This window comes from Poecile atricapillus, chromosome 17 (genome assembly GCF_030490865.1).
Source record: "Poecile atricapillus isolate bPoeAtr1 chromosome 17, bPoeAtr1.hap1, whole genome shotgun sequence".
Classification (NCBI taxonomy): Eukaryota; Metazoa; Chordata; class Aves; order Passeriformes; family Paridae; genus Poecile; species Poecile atricapillus.
The window spans coordinates 6,660,676-6,682,078 of record NC_081265.1 but is presented as its reverse complement, the minus strand read 5'-3'; the positions used below and the strand labels follow the sequence as shown (position 1 = coordinate 6,682,078).

The 21,403-nt window shown below is 51.1% G+C and overlaps 2 protein-coding genes across 7 annotated transcripts in view; one reads left to right on the top strand and one right to left on the bottom strand.

The window, feature by feature from the left end:
* Nucleotides 1–5,281, top strand: part of CASKIN2 (CASK interacting protein 2) — a 33,500-nt gene extending 28,219 nt beyond the window's left edge. For all 3 annotated transcript variants that reach the window (XM_058852691.1, XM_058852690.1, XM_058852692.1), the window contains 3 exons: nucleotides 22–2,157; nucleotides 2,271–2,589; nucleotides 2,822–5,281. In XM_058852691.1, the coding sequence (XP_058708674.1) occupies nucleotides 22–2,157; nucleotides 2,271–2,589; nucleotides 2,822–2,918 (2,552 nt within the window). In that variant the 3' untranslated portion in view covers nucleotides 2,919–5,281. The remainder of the gene's footprint in view (nucleotides 1–21; nucleotides 2,158–2,270; nucleotides 2,590–2,821) is intronic.
* TMEM94 (transmembrane protein 94) overlaps nucleotides 1–21,403 on the bottom strand; it is a 73,430-nt gene that overhangs the window by 9,317 nt on the left and 42,710 nt on the right. For 2 of the 4 annotated variants that reach the window (XM_058852693.1, XM_058852694.1), the window contains 16 exons: nucleotides 20,626–20,728; nucleotides 19,209–19,426; nucleotides 17,827–18,008; nucleotides 17,487–17,625; nucleotides 16,759–16,874; nucleotides 15,812–15,911; nucleotides 14,244–14,352; nucleotides 13,514–13,703; nucleotides 12,920–12,997; nucleotides 12,452–12,537; nucleotides 11,921–12,002; nucleotides 11,489–11,643; nucleotides 11,133–11,227; nucleotides 9,923–10,016; nucleotides 9,514–9,684; nucleotides 4,834–8,688 (listed from right to left, as the gene is read on the bottom strand). In XM_058852693.1, the coding sequence (XP_058708676.1) occupies nucleotides 8,616–8,688; nucleotides 9,514–9,684; nucleotides 9,923–10,016; nucleotides 11,133–11,227; nucleotides 11,489–11,643; nucleotides 11,921–12,002; nucleotides 12,452–12,537; nucleotides 12,920–12,997; nucleotides 13,514–13,703; nucleotides 14,244–14,352; nucleotides 15,812–15,911; nucleotides 16,759–16,874; nucleotides 17,487–17,625; nucleotides 17,827–18,008; nucleotides 19,209–19,426; nucleotides 20,626–20,728 (1,991 nt within the window). In that variant the 3' untranslated portion in view covers nucleotides 4,834–8,615. Of the gene's footprint in view, nucleotides 1–4,833; nucleotides 8,689–9,513; nucleotides 9,685–9,922; nucleotides 10,017–11,132; nucleotides 11,228–11,488; nucleotides 11,644–11,920; nucleotides 12,003–12,451; nucleotides 12,538–12,919; nucleotides 12,998–13,513; nucleotides 13,704–14,243; nucleotides 14,353–15,811; nucleotides 15,912–16,758; nucleotides 16,875–17,486; nucleotides 17,626–17,826; nucleotides 18,009–19,208; nucleotides 19,427–20,625; nucleotides 20,729–21,403 lie in introns of those variants that run through there. The other 2 variants (XR_009279068.1, XR_009279069.1) reach the window with 2 other exon arrangements.

Below are 21,403 nucleotides of genomic sequence, written 5' to 3'. Positions count from 1 at the left end.
ATGTCCCTTTCCTTCCTGCAGGCCACCAGAAGAAGATCATGTTGGCTGTCAAGAAGCTCAGAGACCTCCGCAAAAGCCTCAACCAAGCAGAAGCAACTCTGGCGAGACGCAAAGTCCCCGGTTCCCTGGACATTGTCACCATTGAGTCACTGGAGAACGGGGAGTGTCAGTCCCCACACACGCCCAAAATGACAACCTTCCAGGACAGTGAGCTCAGCTACGAGCTCCAGACAGCCATGTCCAACAGCTGCCACGACACACTCGGCATCAAGAGCAGCCAGGGAATGTCACGGAGCCAGGAGAGCATCGGGGTGCGGTCGCGAGGCTCAGGGCACTCGCAGGACAATGTGCTGTCCAGGCGCCTCTCCAGCCCCTCGCAGGACAGCCTGGGCAGTGGCGAGAGCAGCAGCAGCAGTGGGCAGTCCTGTGCTCCCCCCCGCAGCAAGGAGAGCCCGGCCAGCCTGCCAGGCCGGCCCAGCCCTGAGCCCTATGGAAAGCTCGTGTCCCCTGAGGGGCTGAATGGCTTTGCCAACGGCGGGGGCAGCCCTCTCAAGGAGAGGAACCTGCCTGAAGGCACGGATCAGTACACCTGGCCTGTGGCTCAGAAAGCAGCTGGGACTCCAGCAGTCACTTCCTGTACTCCTCCCCAGACTCCCAGCAAGGGAACAGCCCCCTACGTCTTCATGTACCCACACGTCTCCCTGAAATCCTCAACGGCCCCGTCCATGCTGGGGGCAGAGCAGCCCAAGGCCCTGGCACACCCATACCCCTCCATCTCCCCTGGGCAGAAGAGCAGCCTGCAGACATCAGCCCAAAAAGGCTTCTCCTACCTGCACAGCCAGTGTGGCCCCACGGAGCCACCCACCACAGCCCCCAAGGCCGGGGAGCAGCACAACGGGGGCGAAGGCTTGAAACACAAGAAGCGCTCTCACAGCCTGAACCGCTATGCGCTGTCAGATGGGGAGCATGAGGAGGAGGAGGGGGTCCCCAGCAGCACCCTGGGCTCCTACGCCACGCTGACGCGGCGGCCAGGCCGCAGCCAGATGCCGCGGGCCTGTCTGCAGACGGATGCCAAGGTGACCCGCAGCCAGTCCTTTGCCATCCGGGCCAAGCGCAAGGGCCCTCCGCCGCCGCCTCCCAAGCGCCTCAGTTCCGTGTCCAGTGCCCTCGCTGCTGAGGCAGACGGCGAGCGGCCCCCCAGCCCGGAGCGGCAGCCCACAGCCCCTCAGGATGTGGTTGATGCGGGTGCTGCCCCCAGTGATGCCAGCCGTGGCAGGACAGTGAAGAGTCTGGCGGCTGCACTGCAAGGAACACCAGGTCCATCCAAGCCCCTCCTGGCCCCAAAGCCGTTGCACCTGACTCAGGACTGTCACCCCCGGGCGGGTGTGGGTGAGGGGTCCCACGATGGTGGTGATGCCAGCAGTGCCACACTTTCCGATGGCAGCAGGGACCCCTTTGAGAGTGGCAAGCCACGGAGACGGACAGTGAGTGAGCCCAGCGCTCCTATGACAGAGGTGGCTGCACAGGGTGAGCAGGAGGACGCCTGCTCAGACACAGATGAGGAGGCCAAGCCAGGGGTCTCCTCTTCATCATCCCAGAACAGCTCCAGTGAGTGCATCCCCTTTGCAGAAGAAGGCAATTTAACCATCAAACAGCGGCCAAAGCCCAGCGGGCATTCCAAGGCTGACACGGCTGTGCCGGACACGGAGCTTGGTTCCCAGCAGGCAGAGCCCCAGGGCTCCACTGGGAAGGAGCCAGCAGCCCCCGCTGTGATCAAGGAGCCGCCTGTGCTGGAGTTCAACCTCACTGAGTCGGACACGGTGAAGCGCCGGCCGCGCTTCAGGGAGCGGGAGCCGCTGCAGGCGGTGCTGAAGGCGTTCAGCATGGCAGGGCAGGCGGAGGTGGGGGGCACCTCCACACCCCAGTATGCCCAGGCCCAAGCGGTGAGCATCGCAGGCCCCCCTGCCCAGGCACCGGCACCACGGCCCACGCTGGCCGGGGATGCCTTTGACGATGACAGCGTGGAGTTCAGGATTGCTGAGATAGAGAAAAGCATCTTGTCGCTGGAAAAAGGGATGAAGAAGGCCCCAAGCCCCACCAAAGCCCCCAGCCCCACAGAGCTGGTTGGCACGGCTGTGGTGAGGACACCCACTCCAGGTATGGGGGCTTGTGGAGCCGTCTCCAAGGTGGTGGTGGGGCTCCCTCTGTGTTGGTGTGGGAGGTGAGGAAGACCTGTGCCACCACCTACCATAAGGCGCCTTCCTTTGCAGATGTCCCTGCCAAGCACACCTCCGTGGCATCCACCAAGCTCGTCTTCTCTGGACCCAAGACCATCTACCAGCAGGTGCTGCAGCCGTCCCGCCACACTGTTGCTCCATGGGCAGCCACGGAGGCAGTGCCGGATGTGATCGGGTCCCTGCCCAGCCCTGGCTCACTGATGCTGGAAACGAGCAGCAAGGTGACAGCAAAGCCTTTGGCAGCTGCCCCAGGTGCCACCCTGGCCCAGCAGCGGCTGGAGCAGACCAACTCCAGCCTGGCTGCCACACTGCAGGCAGCTGAGAAGAAGATCACAGTGGAGGAGGCGGAGAGGTGAGGGAAATGCTGGGGCTGGGCCCCTCGAGATGGGGTTGGGAAGGTACCAGGGAGGGCAGGAGAAGGGCTCTGCATGGGCACGTCATGCCTGCACCACACAGGTCACACATGCTCAAGCCCAGCTCTGTGCTGAGCTCCTGCTGCTGGGTTGGGTCGAGCCTGGCCAAACTTCCCCATCAGCACCTGCAGCCTTGGAGCAGTGCTTTGACTCTCTCCCTTTCCTCCCCAGCCACCCTGGGACTGTGCACTCGGCCAAGAACATCTTGGAAGACATCAGCAACATGTTTGACGACCTGGCCGACCAGCTGGATGCAATGCTGGACTGAGGCTTGCTCCCTCCTTCCCTCCCCACCTCCAGCTGCTCCACCAGTGCCTCTCGTGATGGGGGAAGAGTGGATCTGGCACCGAGCAGTGCCTGCAGGTCCCTCCAGCCACCTCCCTCCCCACACTTTGCACTGTGGCTGGGAACAAAGCTGCCCTCCTTGGCCACCCCTGGCTCTGTGTCACATGTGACAGCGAGGCCTTGGGCCGGTTTCCGAGGGGGTCATGCATTTCCCACCAGACTGGCTGCAGGAGGAGAGCCCAGAGGGGCTGCACATGCAGTCCTGGAGGCCACAGAGAAGCCCTTGCTCCCTTGCACAGAGCTGAGGAGCCTCCACAAGGGACCCTTCTCTTTCCCCACTGCATTGTCAAATCCTGCCTCTTATTATTTATCCCCTGCCAACAATGTGTCACAGGAGAGACCTCCCCGGGCAGCCACCACCGAGCTGGCGATTCACTGTGCAGCCGCAGCCCCGGCCAGGCCTGACAGCAGCTAAAAGACGACAGGGCTTGTTGCAATTTGGCAGCTTGCAGAGCGAGAAGAAACCTTTCTGCTTTATTTGCCGCTTTTCCAAACGCGTCAGCGTCGGGCAGCGTGAAATCCAAGTGGATCGAAATCCCTCCAGTGGGACCTGCAGACCCCTCGAGATGGGGCTGGCACAGTCTGCAGGGCAGCGGATGCTCTGCCACGGCCCTGCCGGACATGGGAGCCTTCCTGCCCCTTCCCAGAGTGATGAGGATGGTGATGGCAGTGCCAAAAACCTGGGAATTTGGGCCAGTCCGTCTGGATCATGCTGCTCAATGGAGTTTGCCCTCTGCCAACATCGTGCCTATGCAAACCCCCACCCTGGTCCTTCCAGAGTGCAGCAGCAGCATGATTCATGCTTTTAAATTTTTTTCTCCTCTCCCTTATCCCTTTTTTTTGGGAGAAAAATCCCATTTCCCAGTGCCCCTCCCTGCAGTGAGCTGCTGGCACAAACCCGGCCGTGAGCATTGTTCAACAGTAGCAGCGTTAGAGACGCGATCCTTCCCCGCGGCTCCGCAGCCCGGCGGGGGAGCTGACCCCGGATGCACCGGGAATTGGGCTCGGGAGCAGCTCCCGCGCTGGATGCGGCCACAGCCCGTGGCTGCAGCGGGGAACGGCAGGGAGAGCTCTCTGCAGCGCTCCGAGACAGCTTTCTCTCGCAGGATCTGCTCAGCAGTGCATGGCTAAATATGTCCAAGAGCCCCGAACTTGGCTGGCGTTCGGCATGCCAAGCAAATGAAAGCATCGGAGCACCAGAAGGGAACTGAAGATTGTGCTGAAGTGCCATTTGCTACAAAAATTCCAAACAAAGGGAAAGAAAATTCCACATATTTCCCTTTTTTTAAAAAAAAAAAAAAAAAAGATTCACCAATGTAAAACCAAACTGGAGAGGGAGAAGGTGGCTGAGAAGGCAGTTGCTTCCCAATCCTCTTGGGAGTTTGCAGCTGGATTGGGCTCGTTTGCAGCCCCTTGTATGGGAAGGGGAGCAAAGTCCACCTGAACATTCCTGAGGGTCTCTGCTCCTGAGGGCAGCTATGCCATGGGCTGAGCAGGCAAGATGTGCCAGCCTGGTTTCTGGGCTGAAAAGCAAAGACAAAAGGCCCTGAAAAAAACTAAAATTCCATCATTGTCCGGGACTTGAGGTCAGTGTGAGGCGGGTAAGACACTTCTTCCCTGGCTCTGATTTCTGTCCCACACTGAGTGTATCCACTGCCTGTGTCTGAGTGCCACGTCATGGACATGGTGTTTTCAAATAGCTACAACCAGTGGCACTTTATAAAGAGGTTCACAGAAACCTTTTAAAACTGATTTTTTACTCTCATGAGTCAACCTGGGACAAGCCCAGTTATTTTTTTTTCCAATGTTGATAAACTGTAAATGTTTTTTTTTAAAGGCCAATGTATATATTTTAAATGTGATTTATTCTATATATTTACTAACCAGAACTGCGAGTCTTGGGTCAGGGATAAGAGGACACTGGGGTGGAGCTGCCGATGTCTGAGCCACCTGAGGGCAGCACAATGCTGCTCTCTCTTTGTCAATAAGGGAACTAAACATTTGATTTTGCAGAAGAATGCCTATTTTTTGAGCTCTAGATCTCTATTTTGAAGCTACTGTATGGTGTGTAAGTTATGTACACTGCAATTGGGAATAACTGACCCCAGCTGCACCTGCTCTGTGCAGCGAGACAGTGAGGGAAAAAAATAGCCCATGTAATCACCAGACTGACAACAGATTTTAAACCATCTGCTCTGTTTGTGTTAATCATGTGTTTTGTTTTCCACTAACATCCATTAAGACTAAATTCTATTAAACAGTGGGGCATATTTCACCCTTTTGATAGTTTTGCCTAGTTGTGTCCTTTGTGTCAAATGGCACTAGCTTGTCTCCTACTGCTTGAAGTCCATGGAGGATCAGCTTTAGTGCTCCAGGGTTCTGATAATCTCCCCTGGTGAGTCCCAGTCACCTTCAGTAAGGTAAATGTTGAGTCTCTGGTGACACCACTAGTGTCCCAGTGTCCCTGTGCCCAGCTCTGCCCATGTGCCACCTCCACTGTCCCCATGTGCCAGGCAGAGCATTCCTCCTTCCTCCTGCCTGTTTAGTGTGGCTGCTGTCACCCCAGTGCCTGCTTTGCTCAGGACAAGCAGCCCAGGCCTCTTTATCCCACCACTGTTTGTCTCCAGTGCTCCCAGTGCTTCTTCCAGCTCATCCCAACCTTTCACCCAACCAGAGGGATTCAAACCGTGCCACCAGCCTTGATTGAAGCAGGAAACCACCAGGTAAGCAAACTTACGCTGGAGGAAGAAGCTTTCAGAGATGGACAGATTTGCCCAAAGCTGAGCAGAAACTGGGAAAAAGGCCAAAACTGGATCCCAGGAGCATCAAGCTCTCAGGCTGTGTCCCTACAACAGGAAAATCACACCCTGTGACCCCAGCAGCCAGACATTTTTACCTCCTTCCTTTGCTGGGTGCAAACTTGTTCCCAACTCTTGGGTGTGTTATCCAAGACAATCATTTATTGCCATTCATATACTGGATGCTTGTGGGTCTGGGTTTGTTTCTTTTTTTTTTTTTTTCTTTTTTATACAATTTACAAGTTTTAATACAAATGAAATATTTTTACATACATCCCAAAAAATTTAATATAAAATATACAGCATTTAAAAACATCTTGATGTAGGAAATTTCCTTCTGAAGCCATGCACTCTGACCCTCAGACACTTCAATGGCTGAGGGAAGGGTGGCACTGGCAATACCATCCTAAAGGCTCCATTCATACACTTTAGCTCCCTCCAAGTCTAGCTGGGGAAGGAGGATGCAGGAAAATAAACATTTGTGATCAACCAGAGGAGGAAACCTTGACGGTGCCTCCTCCAGAGGAAGGTGTGGCCAGCAGGAAGCCCTGGAATCTGCTGCCTTTTAACACCTACAACAGTTCATGGCACAGGGCAAGAGCCAAGGTCTGGGTGGGGGGAAAGCTGGGACAGCAGTGAGCAGCTCTGTGCTGCCTCTGCAGCTCAGCCCAGCCATGGAGGAGATGCTATCCCACCTGTGACCTGACCCTGGCATCAGGAAGGAAAGCTGATTTCTCAGGGGCCAGGTGTCACAGAGCTAGAGGTGGCATTTAGTGAACTGAGGCTGAGAAAGGTGCAGCTTGTTCTCCCTGCAGGTGCCCAAGAGCGAGGGCACAGTCCAGCCTGTCTGCCGTGGTGCAGGGGAGGAGCCCTGTGCTTCCCCAGGGAGCTTCTGGCTCCCTAACCCATGCAATCCTGACAGCATGGGATCTCCACATCCCCCACCTGAGGAACTGAGTCCAGGGCATGGAACACCCCCAGCTGCCCTCCTGCAGCATCCTCAGTGTGTCCCCAGAGCTCAGGGGTTGGGGACAGCTCTGCTCGTCTACCAGCTCCACAGCAGGGTGAGGGTATTGCTTAGAGACACTCAGCTGTGTCCGTGCTCTCTGGTTATGCTGAAAAGTGAGGAAGACAAGGTGGAGCAGCAGGGCAGAGCTTGGGGGTTCCAGCCAGCTCCCTGCCTGCCCAGGAGGGACCAGCTGCCACTTGTTAATCTCTGGTACCAAAGAGGAGGTAACAGCCAAACACTGTAGTGTTAATGTTGGGACCAAAAACAGGGCCAGGATTTCCCAGCTTTAGTGTTTAGAACTAGAGTCAACATCTCCACGAGCTGCAAATATTCTGGTAGCCAAGCCTGTGTGCTCCTATGTGGCCCTTGGCTGTCAGCCCACAACAGGACCAGTGCTCCCAGTACAGATGGGGTCTGGTCAGAGCTCAGGAGCTTGTGCATTGCACTGGGACAGATCATGGTTTGCTGCAGCCCTCAGGGGAGAGGTCCCCTAGGCAAATGAAGAGACCTGTAGAAAAACACTGAGCAGATGTTGCCCAGGGAGGTTGTGGCTGCCTCATCCCTGGAATTTCAGCCCTGGAAGTTGGACAGGGCTTGGAGCACCCTGGGATAGAGGAAGGTATCCCTGCCCATGGCAGGGTGCCCATGGCAGGGGGTGGAACAAGATAAGCTTTAAGGCCCCTTCCAACCCAAACCATTCTGTGGTTCTGTGTGAAGGCATTAGCACAGAGGGGAGAGACTTCCCAGCACTACCACAGATAGACATGATTGGGGGGGGGTGGTTCCCTGTGCCTTGGGGAGCAAGAACTGGAGGCAGCACAATCCTGGGATTGGGAAAGAAGCCATTGACCAGCTCTGTATTAGTCACAACTGCAAGTTGCAGATATCCTGCCTGGAAAGACATCCCCTCCCTCTAGGGCAGGATAGTCAGGGCTCAGGCTTTATCTCGAGCTGTGGTTTTCTCAAGCAGGCACATTACTGAAGCAGAACAGCAGTTTGGATCACAAAAAGGAGAAGAGCTATAAAACCTCTCTGGGGGTTGTTAAAGAAGACAAAAGCTGGTTCAACAAGGCTGCAGGAAGCTGAGCCATGCTGGCTCCCTGCAGGCAGGCAGAGCTGCCCTCCCTCTACACCAGACCAGAGGATCACAGGCAGCTTTTCCCAAAGCCCTGTCTCATCCCATCCCTCTTCTGACACAGCCAGCACATGGATGTGACAACGACACTAGAGGGCAGGGCTGGCCTAGCCCAGCTGTCCAGAGACCCTTCCTACTGTCCCCTCGGGAATGTGAGCTCCCAGCACTCCTGGGACTGCAAGAGGGATGGCTCCTTTGCCGCGGGACACAGGGCAGGGAGGTGGGGAGGGCATGCACAGGCACGCACACACGGAGAGCAGGCAGAGATGGAAAACCAAAACTGGTTTCAATAGAGATCTCCTTCTTCAGCAGCCCTACTGGTCCCAGATTCTCCTGCCAGGCCCAGGAAACCCATCTGCTCACAAAGAGGAAAGGAGCCGCTTCGTTTTAGCATCACCATGATACTAACAAATACCTCTAGTAATAAATAAATAAAGGAAGAGCAGCCTGAACAAGCACCAGAGCTTGCAGGTTCCTGTGAGGGTACCTGGCAGCCTGGGAAGGGGCTGAATACCTGTGGAGGGATCCCTGCCTGGGGCCCTGGGAAGGTGCAGATGTAGTTTTGCCAGAAGGCTGTCTGGTTTGCATGTGAGACAGAAAACTCCCCGAGCCTTTGGTGCAGCCACTCTCCCAGTGGCTGTTTGGCCCTGGCTCCAGGGAACTTGAGCTTGGGTGCTTTTAAAATGGTGAATTCATCCCCAGCTTGGTTTCAAACTGCAACTTCTGCCTCTTTTGGTAACGGACACGGACCCTGGAGAAGAAGAAAGAGAGTTGGTATGCAGAGGGGTGAAAGGTAAGACTGCCCCACGGCCATTCCTGAGCTGCTAGCCCCAAGAAGCAGGGAAGCCCCTGGCCTGGGCCCTGCGGTAGCCTGGAAGGGGAATCAAATCCAGAGAGCAGCCCATGGTCTCCATCCTACCCCATCCAGCTAAATCCCATCTCCAGGGACACCAGACACAGCACAGAAAGGTTCAGAAACCTTTCACAGGAACAGAGATGGTGTCTCTATCCCCATCAGGGTTCCCTGCTGCTTTTCCTCCCCAGCCCATTTCCTGAATTAATGTTCATTAGCGTTGACTCCCAGCTCTGGCTGCTCCCTGTGCTGGGAAGAACAGCCAGTGACTTTGCCTGCTACTCACTCTTGGCTTCAGCCACTTCCTGTGAAAACGAGTCCCACAGTCCAGGCCCTGTGTGAAGGCACATTTCCTCTCCTGATTCAATGCTTCTGCCCTCTTGGGACAAGATGGAGAGAACAGCCCTCCCCAATTCCATACTGGTGTTGCATAGACCTTGACTGTCTCCTTCCCTTTGGTTCGAGATAAAGAAATTTTGTTCTCCCTTCCTGCTCCCAATCACTGCCACTGCCCTTCTCTGACCCTCCTTCCTCCCCTGTGCTTCCTCTCTGGGAGGTGGAATGTAGGCCTGCACACAATAGCCAGGTGATTCACACAATGCAATCAGCTTTTCCTTTTTGTTCCCCAGCCTGTTCCCTGGGCATCATTATTTTGTACAGCTCAAGGCCACGCTGGAGGGAAGCTTCAGCCCTTTCTCCCCATCCTCCCTACAACCCCCATACCTGATTTCATGCAGCTTGACAATCTCATTGATGATAACCACAAGGACCAAGGAAAGAAAACCCAGGAGCCATGAGACCGGAGAGATGGAGACGTGGTTAAAGGTCAAAGAAGAGTTGAGGTTTTCCCAGAGTTTCAGGTCCAGCACAGTCTGTGCCACTTGCCCCAGCACTCTAAGATTAAAAACAGACACAGCAAATCTCAGCAGACTTGATAAATCTCCCAGGATCTGCACATCAGGATTCAGGCCCAGATGAAATGCTCACAATAAAGACCCTTCACCAGTTCAGCAGTGGAGATCAATTGCTATGTACTTGATTCTCCTCAGCACCAGCAAACTGGGGCTGGAGCAGGTCTGGGGCCCTCCTTTCTCCAGCATCCTGGACCTCCCCAGGGCCTGGGGGTACTCACACAACAGCCACAGTGAGCGTCCACCAACGGTTAGAGAGGGGGCTCTTCTTCCACAGGGGCTTGGTGCGATGGACGTGGGTGATGGATATGAACACTGCAGGGAAAAGGGGATTATTTAGCATCACACACAGACACAGCACTTTACAAGGTACACCAACACCTGTTACTCCTAAGGGATCTGGGGTTCATGTCCCTGGAACCAGCCTACCATTCAAGGCTCTTTCAGACCAGGCTCCTCACCTCAATTCCAAGTCCCTGGAATGCAGGTGGGGCAGTGCAGTGGTTGTACTGCACACAATTATTCACTGTGAGGTTGGTTCACAGCCTGGGAGCTAAAACAGAGCAGGCAAAGGCCCAGGTCTGGGGAATGGGACAGGGGTGGGTGTACCCTTGTTCCAGGGCTGCAAGAGATGGAAGCTCCTGCCCAGAGAGAGATTCAGCCAGAGACCCAGGGCTGTCTGTACAGCACTGAGCATCTGCCCAGCTTTCACTCAGGCTCTTCCAAACAGCTGCCTGGCAAAGCACCCCTGCCTTGCCTTGGTGGTCTGAGGGACTCCAGCTACTGCAACCCATTCTCTCCAAAGCTGGACATCAAATCAGGAAACATTTTTGTAGGACTGGACACATCTCAAGACACAGTGCTCTGCCCAGCACCATGGGACAAAAAGGACAGGGAGCTGAGACACTTTTGCATTGTCAGGGAGCAGCTGAACCCACTCTGCCAGGCAATGGGTGCAAGTGATGAGGGTCAGCCAGGAGCTGGCTCCACACCCCTCTAGAGGGTTTAAAAAGGCTTCCAGCTCTCAAAGAGTCACAGCTATGCCAGTGCCCTTTGTGGAAGGCAATGGGGTACTTCACAGAATAGCAGCAGGGATATAAACACTTTTGAAGCAGGGAATATTTCTGGAGAGCAACAGCTGCTGCTACTAACTTTCAAGAAGGTAAATGAGATTTGGCTCATCTGATGAGACTGGTCAGAACCAGCACTTCACCAGGCTGGTAGGAAGCAGAATCAGTTCTGAGGGTATTGTCTTTAATCTGCCAGGACACTGTTTAGTGAGAAAGGGGGAGTTGTGCCTATGCTGTGAGGCCACTGCAGTGTCTGCTTTTATCAGCGAGTTTGTGCTTGGGCATAGGGAGCAAAGAAAGAGACAGAGAATGCCCATTTTCCCCCAGAGCAGGGAATGGAGTTCTGGGAACAGGGACTTACCTGTGTGTAAAACAATCAGGCCAGCTGTGAGCTTCTGGGCTACCAGGAGAGCATTGGAAAACGTCCCAAACCAGTCAGGAGCACCATAAGCATTGCTAGTGAATGAGAGGACACAGGAAAGTCAGCAGTGGGCACTTTACTGCCTGACCTGTTCCCACCAGAGCCATGTCCTCCTTTAACAGCTGAGGGATCTGTGTGTGAGCTCAGGCTGCCCTGGTACCAGGAGGTGACAGTGGGCAATGATGTAGCTGTCAAGGCTACAGCCCTGGTGGCTCATGGAAGAGGCTGAAGCTTGTTAGAGGAGTGGAATCAGTCCAGGAGCAGTAGGGATGTGTGTGCCAGGCCCAGTTCCTCACCTGTGCAGCATGATGGAGGAGCAGGCTGTGAGGTTGAGGCTGGTGGTGTTCACCCCTTTGCAGGACTCATGCAGGGTGAACCCGAAGCAGATGAGGCAGGAGCAGATGGTCAGGCTGAATTTCAGCAGGAAGCAGAGCAGGAAGTAGTGCTGAGTCTGTGAATAAGGGAAAGGAAGGAGGATGACATGGGCATGTCATTGGTACAACCTCCTCCCCATGGACCATCAGTGGCTGCAAAAGACAAGCTGTAGTACAGATGAGAGGCTGCACTGAGAATCTGCCCTCTGGGCATGCAGGATTCCCTCCCTGGCTCGTGCCATGGATCAATTTACTGAGCACAGTAGGAATGCACAGAGCCTCAGCTATGCATCAACACTGGGACAAAACTGAGAGATAAATGTGTGGACAATTTAAATCTGAGGGGCCACCTACCTTCTTGGGAATGGAAGTCAAGTTTTTTCCTGTTGCCATGGTCATGATGGAGCTGTGGGGAGGCTTGCCCAGGAGCGAGATACTGGAGAAAGGTAAGTTAAGTGTCTCAGTAATGTGGTCAGGCACAAGAGCTATTGTGCTTTTATCTAACATTTGAACTCAAATAACCTACTCAGACTGCTTGAAGCACTGGCACTTATCTTTACATATGCCATAAAAGGTGTTATTCATGGCAGGTGCAGACAGAGAGAAAAGTGACCTCCAAATGTATGAGTGAGGAAAATACCACCTGTGGTACCTTGGCCTCCACCTGACACCTCAGACTTTCCATCACACAAGGCAGGAGTAAATACAGCAGCACACAAATGTTCCTGTCACTGTTCCCAAGCACCCTGTCAAAGCAGGTGCTTGGAATAATCCTTGCAGCCTTCTTAGCATGCTGTGGGTGAAGTCAGCTTTATTTTAGCATGGACACAGTGAGTCTGTGCATCCTGTGGAGAGTAGAAGGAGATTCCACCCTGACAGACTCACCTGAGCAGTGGGTAGCAGAAACAGGAGAGCCACACGATGTCTGTGGTACTGAGGATGGGGGGCAGCTGCACCAGGCAGGAGAGGAACTGGACAGAAACAACCCAGAGTGAAGAGCATGAGCTAGGACAGACTTGTTACCCAAAATGCTGCTGTCTTCCCCTGAAATGCTGGGATGAGCTGGTAACTGGGCTGCCACTGCACAGCCCCTTCACATGTTCCTGTGGCAGGAGCTGCAGGGGATGCTTTTGTCCAGGGAAAAGGGGTTTGAAAGTAAATGTATGAGGATCAGGGAGAAGGAGCAGCACAGGCTGAGATCACAAAGTCTCCATCTCTAACTTCCCCACACTGTGTAAATCTGACCGAAGGCCACCTTCCTCTCTTGAGGCTGCCCCACTGCAGCCACCCATATCCATGCGAGCCCTCCTGTCCTCTGGGCTACATGCTGTCTCCAGCCAGGTCAGGACTCACCTGAATGACAACCAAGGTCAGCTGGCACTGCAGCAGGAAGAGGAAACACTTGCGGATCCCATACGTCGCATGCCTGGCCTGGAAGGAAGCACAAGCCCTCAGAACCCTGCTGGGAGCAGCTGCCAGCCAAGAGCAGTTATGGCAGGCAGGGGCAGAGCATGTAACCTGGCAGGGGAAGTGGGAGGGGAGAGGATCTGGACACACTGAAAGCAAAAAGGGAAGGTCTCTTGCCTACATGGAGAGGTTCTGAAGGAAAGGCAGGATTTAGCCAAGGGGTAAGTTTGTTTAAACTACTGGCTTTTTTGGAGTTACACTTCTCCTTAACACTGCAGTGTTATCTGGCTAGGGATCTCTGCAAGAGTATACTCCATCCAGATGAACAATATTCATGTTCTGTTGCCCCATGGCAGCATTTCCAAACCATTCCCTACACCTTGGACCAGGAGGGCTAGGCCCCTCTTGTGCTACCTGGACAAAGGTCAGGAGACACAGGCAAAGCTCCTGCTGCCAACATTATGGGCACCTCAAGGAGAATGCTCATGTGAGCTCTTGGCTCTGCTCCTTTCACTAGGGAGAGGGGATTGCTTGGCTCACCTGCTCTATGAGCCTGATGATGCTGGTGCTCTCTTCTTGGCAGAAGGACATGGAGCAGGGCAGGCTGTTGAGCTGCCCTGAGAGCTGCAGCGGGGTGAGCTCCTCAGAGCCATTGGTCAGGGTGGTGCTGGTGGCATAGCCAAAGGTCTCCCAGGAGCAGCGGGATGGGTAGAGAGGGTCCAGGGCTATACTGCAAGGACAACACAGAGGTGTTGATGAAAGGCCTCATCCCAGAAAGGAAACTGTCTCACTGCAGTCCAGCTTGGGAAGTCACACTGTGCTGTGTCATGCTCTGTATACCTTGCTAAGGTAGAGAAGCCTGAGCTATAACATGAAATTAGGATCAGTCTCCCTAGACTTTCAGTTATTCACAGAGAAATAATGAACATATTTGGGTTTGTGGCACAAGGTCAACAAATTGGCTAATCCATGGGGTACTTCCACTCTTCCACCCAGTGGGAAGCATCAGTAATGGTAGTTGGGGCACAACAGTCCAGCGTGCAAGAGAGTATCTTCCTTTCAGACACAGAAATACAGCTGTGTATCAAGGCCCTTAGACATCCCCATCCTATCCCCACAAATCTCCCTCTTGAAGATAAATGCAGCTAAAAACAGACAGAGCAGTTGTGAGCACCTCCCTGCACAATCCCCAGGTGTGGTGTGACCCATGGCTGGGTACTTGGTAAGATCAATGCAAAGGCAGCTGAAGGAGGAATAGACCTTGCCCCACCTGATATCGCTCTGCAGGAAGAGGCAACTGTTCCGAAGGTTGGCAGAGCTTCCCAGACAGCAGGTCACCTCCCCGTACTCCTGCATGATCTTGATCATCTCACACATGGCTGCACAGGGACAGAAGGAGCAATAGTGTGTTATGTCATTATGTACACAAAAATACTATGTTTCACACCCTTTCTAATCTGGATAACAAGCAGATTAAAACTGCCCCTTGTGTACAAATGCACTTGTGTACATTGAGATCCACAGCCAAAACACACAATTAGATAGTTAATTAACTGCAGACCAGGTGCTCTATATACCTGTCACTGCAGGAATTGATCTGTGGTTCACAGAACTATGACCCAGGTGTGCATCTCCAGCACACCTCTCTCAGACCAGAGCTGTAGGCATAGCCTGGCTGAATAAAACAGCTTAAGCATCAAATGGTCTTGTTAGAAAACAGAAGAAATGAAATAAACCTAAATAATTCAAACTGAAAATAAATACAGTGTTTCAAACTCTGCTCAGCAGCACATCACTAGTGTTGTTGCAAGTCTAAAGGAAGGGAGGGAATGTAACAAACCACTCCAAAAGCAGTGCCACACTTAGCCATACTCAGAGCCAGTCCCTGTTCCTGCACTCCCACCCACCACCACCTCAACCCTTTATCAATAAGGGTATTATTATATAATAATATAATTATTATATAATATCTTATACATTAGATAGATAGATCTATGTCCAAGCTACTGTTTGATTTGATTTCAGTTCTGTAGCTCCATGCACAGTGCTCTGTGTATATATGGATTTTCTAGAATGCTCCAGGCAAAAAACCTCAAGGCTCCCCTCTGCAGATTCCCCTGTAAACACCTTCACTAAATGCCTGGTGCACAAAGACCTGCAGCACAGTGAGGGGTTGGGAGATGTGGGGAGCTGCCACTTCTGTCAAAGAGAGAGAGGAAATTTGGGAACTACGTGTGAAAGCAGACTGGACTGTGATTGACACACTGGAAACTGTGGCCAGAGGTACTAAAATGGCAAATCATAATTATGCTCCACACTTACTGGAGACTTGGCAGGTATTTGCCAGTTGAGCACTCAGCCCCTTTCTTTAAGTAATACCTCAGAGAGACAGAGAGAAATTTTGTGCTTTCTGTTTCCTGCAATCAAAAACTGTAAAGCAGCAGAAGTTGTTAACAGTAACTGCCAGGGGAAAATTCTTCTGGGAAGTGATTTCCGAGTTATGTAAGAGCTGTGAGCAGAGATCAGAGTCTCCTGGTACGTTGATAACACTTATTTAATGAAAGGCAGTAACATTTTGTATGTTTGCTTTTGTGTCTCTTATGAATGCAAATTGAAAGGAGTGGTTCTCAGCCCAATTCAGCAGCTGGGCAACAGCTGCATGAAAATTCAGTTAACACCTGGCTCCCCACAGGTAGCAACAGAAGATAATTAATATCAATATGTCCTTCTAGATTTCTGGAATGTATCTCCTTCCCTTCACCCATGTCCACACTTGGATGAGCCAGACCAAGGAGCTGGGAAAGGAATTCATGGACAGGAGTAGGAAAGGCCACTTACTCTCTGGGGTGCAGTCTGTGAACAGGGGCACCAGCAAAGGCACGTTGTCAATATTCTGCAGGTGAGGCCTCACCTGGTGGATCCCCCGGGGAAGTTTGGCCTGAAGAAGAGAAAGGACAGATTAAGCAGGGAGTGTGAGAGAGAGGCATTTCAGAGGTAATTGCTGAAATGAGAATGATGACTCCTAGAACTATGCAACTTCAAGATCAGATACAAATTCATGTTCCTGCAGATAGAACTGGCTTTCCCAAGCCACTGTCAGAAGTTTTCTGACAAAGTTCTACACTGATCTCCCAAGCTGCCCTCAGAGTTTGTAAGGTTGGTGTGACAAACCTGTGCCCAAGGATTTCTAAGGACTTTTTGCCTGTGTGAAGAGTCTAGTCAGACACATCTGCTGTCTTCCAGCAACTGAATCTATTTCAGTTGCAGCCACATCTGCAAGGCAAGAAGGGGTCTTGCCTTCTAAAACCAGGCCTAAAAGATTTTTTTTAATCTGTATCTCTGATATGCCTGTAATGTCTGCTGAGCATGTGAAGTCTTTATGAAGCAGGAAGGGCTTGTCTCACATTCTGACCACAGGGCAGCACCAGTCTGTGGCTCACAGTTGGAGGAGAGAGTGTTTCTTCTGTCTGCATGGAAAGTGGGGATGTTCCCACTCCCTGCCCAGCCCATGGGACCCAGAGGAACTGAGATGCAGCTCTCAAGGTTACCCTGTGCTTGGTAACCTCCACTCCTGAACTCCAAAGCAAAGAGCTGTTCAGCAAAAGTAACTAAGAAAGTAACTGAGAAGATCCCAGGCTCTAGATACCAAGCTGAAGGAGGGTGAGGGAAATCAGGGGTTCCAATATAAACCAATCTCCTTCAATGAGAAATTTCCTCTGGGAGTAATGAGGTGACACTCCTGACCATGACAGCAGTAGAAGGTGTACAGGGAAAGGGGCCCTCACCCTGTTACAGTCCTCCAGGAAGCTGGGGATATCACTGTCTGTTGGCTGAAAGCTGATGAGATCCGAGTGCCCTTCCTCTTCCATCAGCAGAAGCCCCTCCACATCATCTCGAGAAACTGGAACAGAGAGAAGCAGCATAAACAACAATCACAAACCTGCCTCTGCCACCTCTGTGTCACCCACGTGGAACATGCACGTGGCACTGCAGAAGCCAGGAAACGTGAAGCCTGATTTTCTGGGTTAGCAACACTCAGATCTCCCACTCAGTCATCTAAAATGCAGTATTTTTAGATTACTAATCTGTTCAGAGGTAGATATGTGAGCCTAGTCTCTGCTCTTTTGAGACATGATACTTTATCTGTTCTGCTGTCCTTCTAGGGGAAGAGAATAAAGAAATCCCACCAGAAGTAAGAGAAAAAGAGTAATGCACAGGCAAGGGACCTTCAGTGGCTTGACTCCCAGAAAGAGACACAAGCATTCATGAGCACATAAATTCATGGCAGCTGGTGCACAGAAGGATGTCTGTTTCCAAAAACTTGGTACTGGCTGGCTAGAAAGGCTATAAATGTGAAGTGATGTCACTTACACACACACACCTGAGGGCCATCCAGCTGTGTGCTCAAAGCTCAGACAGATCAAGTGTCTGGTGTGGACACAGGAATGAATGGCTTTAAAAGAACCCCCCAGGAAACACATGGCATTCAGAGTGACCAAGGCACAGTTCTCACCCTGATGGAGGTCATCGTGCAGGGAGCCAGCATGGCTGGGGCTGGAGGGGGGGATCTCTGAGCCAGGCACATCACCATTGGGAGTTAAGGATATGTGGCAATTCCAGCCAGTCTCCAGACCCATTTTCTCAGCAAACACCTGTGGGTGAGCAGACAAAGGGTTTTAGAGTGGCTGCCCAGGCCAGAGCACTGCAGACTGATGCCATACTGGGAGCACAGGAACCTTCTGGACTCATTAGTGGGCTGAATGAGATTAACCTTAGATTGCACTGGAGCTAAACTCTCCAGTCAGACAACCAGGGGCCATGCAAGGTCAGGGGGGTCAGCAAAGACAGCTTACCTTGCTTTTGAGCTCATCTTCCAGGGAGAAGTAGACAAAACGAATGCAGGCATTGACCAATCCATCAATGAGGCGGACAATGTCAAGGCGGGCCTGATACTGAGATGAGACCATTCCCATGAAGATCTGTCCACTCAGAGCCTGGATACAGTCTTCCTTCTCCATCACTTCCCCAATCCCTTCTTCAGGCATGCAAACAACACGCAGTCACATTGAGACATGAGGGGCCACATCACACAAAGGACATGTGGTGGGGAGGCCACCAAGGTGATACCCAAGGACACAGCAGCCAGACACAGAAATGTGCAGGAACACAAACACAGGAGGAAAGATGAAGAGACATACATTTGTCCCAGCATACCCAGTCACAGAAGTGGTTTCAGGACATCCCCACATAGGAGACCAAGAACACAAGTGGGAAACAGCAAGCAAGGAAAAAGATAAAACAGAAGGCAGGGATCAGTCACAAGGAATTTAGGTAGAAAGGTCAAGGATGTGTACTGCATAATGTTCACATGTACATTTTCTTTTAAACACATCCTACTGTGCCAAAACAACATGGTGAGTCTAGCTGAGGCACAGTGGCATCATACCACAAGGGGCTGATGCAAAGGAACTGAATCATGTTCTCTGCAAACACTCCAAAAAGCCTGCAAAGGCTCTTTGACAGGGTTCCTTCACCATCACATCAGCCTGTGGTGGATGGGGGCTGGATGCAGCATGGAGAAGAAAATAATAAAACACTTCACACAGTTGCAAGGCTTGCCACAGGTGGGACTCAAAAGTATTCTGAAAACAGTTATAACTGTTCCTAGCTGTTGGAAACCCCACTAGTCACATTTTACAGAATGGGAGACCAAGAGAGAAAGAGGTTAAGACTGGTTTTCCAAAAGAGCCTCCTGGATTTATGCTAATGGTATGTGCTTCTTAGTCTCCATTGCTGTTCTGAAGGAGATGTACAGTTCATCTAGTGGGAATCAGTTCCTTCAGTACAGCAACAAAATCCATCAAGGAATAACAGTTGCATAGCACTATACATTTCAATCCTTTGAAAAGCCCATCACATGGGATTTCCATAAAATCAGACAAATAGCAAACCAAGTACTGAAATACCCAGGAGTCTTGACTCTCTGTAGCCTGCTTTAAAAACAGACTTCCTACAAGAAGAATTTCTCTGTAAGCTTCAATAACTTAGCTAGAAATACCCCTACCAGCTGCCACATCATTACTTCCTCTGAAAATGCATCTACTTCAGAAGCTCTTCCTTCCAAGTTTCCATCTGCTGCTTTGAACAACAATGTTCTTACAGCTCTAGACTGATCAGATCCAGCCCCTGGGCCAGCAGCAGACCTGGTTGCAGCCAGGACTGCAGACACACATACCATCTGAGCTCCAGCTGTTCCTCCGGCTGCTCTGTTTGATGGGAGTGGTCCCAGGGAGGTCACAGCACGTGAAGATCGCGCTCTGCCCTGGCACCTGCACCAGCTCTATGCACTTGCCATTGAGCTGGGAGGACAAGGCACAGTGCATTGGCTTGTATGCAAAGGCAGAGCAGTATCCTGACAGGCAGGCTCGCTGGTAGAAATCCAGCACCTTCTTCCTATGTGGAAGAGAAAAAAAACAGACAAAGCTAGCAAAAATGTGCCATGTTTCTGACAATACAGCAATGCTGTAGTTCCATGTATTTGGAAAAATGTCTCCCATAAAGAGTGGTTGGAAAGTCTGAAGAAGCCTTTCCCTACTGTTTCTGCATTCTCCAAGCTGCAGGGCAACAAGAACATATATTCCAGCAGAGGCAGTGGTGAATGTTTCTGTTTGCTCATCAGATTGATGGGCATGAACAGAGCTCTTCAAATACACTTATTAATATAATATGCTTAATATGGCTGCCAGATGACTCCAAAGAAATTTATTGCATGACAGCAGAAGCTTAATTTATCAGACATAATTTATCTGTAGGGAGATAAACACCAAAGAGGGAACTGACAACTCTGACAAGAGGATCTATGGCAGAGATAGTTGCAGGAGCAGACTTTTCTCCTGTCCCCTTTCAGAATCTGGGTCCTGGAAGCTGTATTTAGTCAATATTCAGTCACTGAAATAAGGTAAAGTTCCTTCTCTAAGCTGAATTCACAAGAGGTAACAAATTAGACTACGCATCAGATATATTTTTAAAAAAAAAAATAATTTGCTTGTAACATGATCAATATTCCAAAAAGGATCAGTGGCAGTTTTTTCACACCTGAGGATAAGCAGATTTAGAAGAGCAATGTGAAAAGTCATTGAAACTAAATATTACTGGTCTGCTGTGCCAATACGAACAGCAATTCAGCCTGTAGATGAAAATACAGCACAAACTGTCAGATATTGCAGCAGGAGTCCAAGGGTGTGATGCATTGTGTGGACTGGTTCAGGCACAACTGATCATTTTGCATTTCATGTAAGACAACACATTTTTCTTGAAAAACAACAAAAAATTTGCTGCCACCAGCATGACCTGATTATAATTTAGTCCTACTACACAGTACAGTCAGAATCCACTTAAAAGAGGACAATATCCCAATAGATACAGTAAGAAGTGGCTTGCTCTTCCAGTCTAACTGAATGCTTGTTGCTGTCTAATCTCTTACATTGCTATGATAACAATTAATTACAAGTAGAGATGGTTCATGTTCATAACCTACTTGAAGCCCTTAAAAAGCTTAACAAGCATCACGAAAAGAATTTTAACAGAGAGACCAGGTTCCCTCTGCATTTCACCTGCAGCTCCTGAATGCCCCAAATGAGAAAACTGCCCACCTGTCAGAGCCAGAGAGGGGGTAGATATCGGTACCATCCCAAAAGTCAGTGCAGGCCTCAAGGATGATGTCAGCTGTCCCATGAGAAAACATCTGCTCAGTGCCTGAAGTGTAGGAGAACAATGAGTCAGTATCACACATACAGCTCCCAGGAAGGGGATATCACACCAGCTGCTCCCTTGTTTGTTAAAACATGAGTGTTCCCACAAAATGCTTTGATGCATTCCAGATATTCCCTTTTCCCCTGCTGAAAGTCTTCAGTCTCTATCAAGAAATTGTTCAGGATTGATGATGCACCTGCAGCTGCCCTTTGTCTAACTGTGGCTTCAAACAAGGCAGTGATAAAATGTAAGCCATGTAGTCCCTTCCTATTCTCCCCTTACCCTGTGTATCAATCCTGCTCTTATAAAGGTGGGATAATGCCTTGCTCCTGAATCCCACAGAGCAGAAGAAGAGAAATTCCTTTGTGCCTCTTGTCATGAAAGTACAAGCAGCAGTGATGAGCCTACGGGGATCAAAGTCTGCCTACACTGCAAAGTGCATTCATTTTTAGGCCAGACATGGAACTAAAGGGTAAGAGCTATTCTTGAATACTTTTCATTCAAGTAGCAGAAGACAATTTGACGGTGTGACCTGCCAGATAACAGCCTGTTTCACATTTTCACCCTGAAAATCTGTTAAATCAGGATGGGTCAAAAGTTCAAGAGACTCAAAAGTTCAATAAGAAACTCTAAAAAAGTAACTTGTGTTGTCTTTAGGGAAGAACTGAAAAATCAATG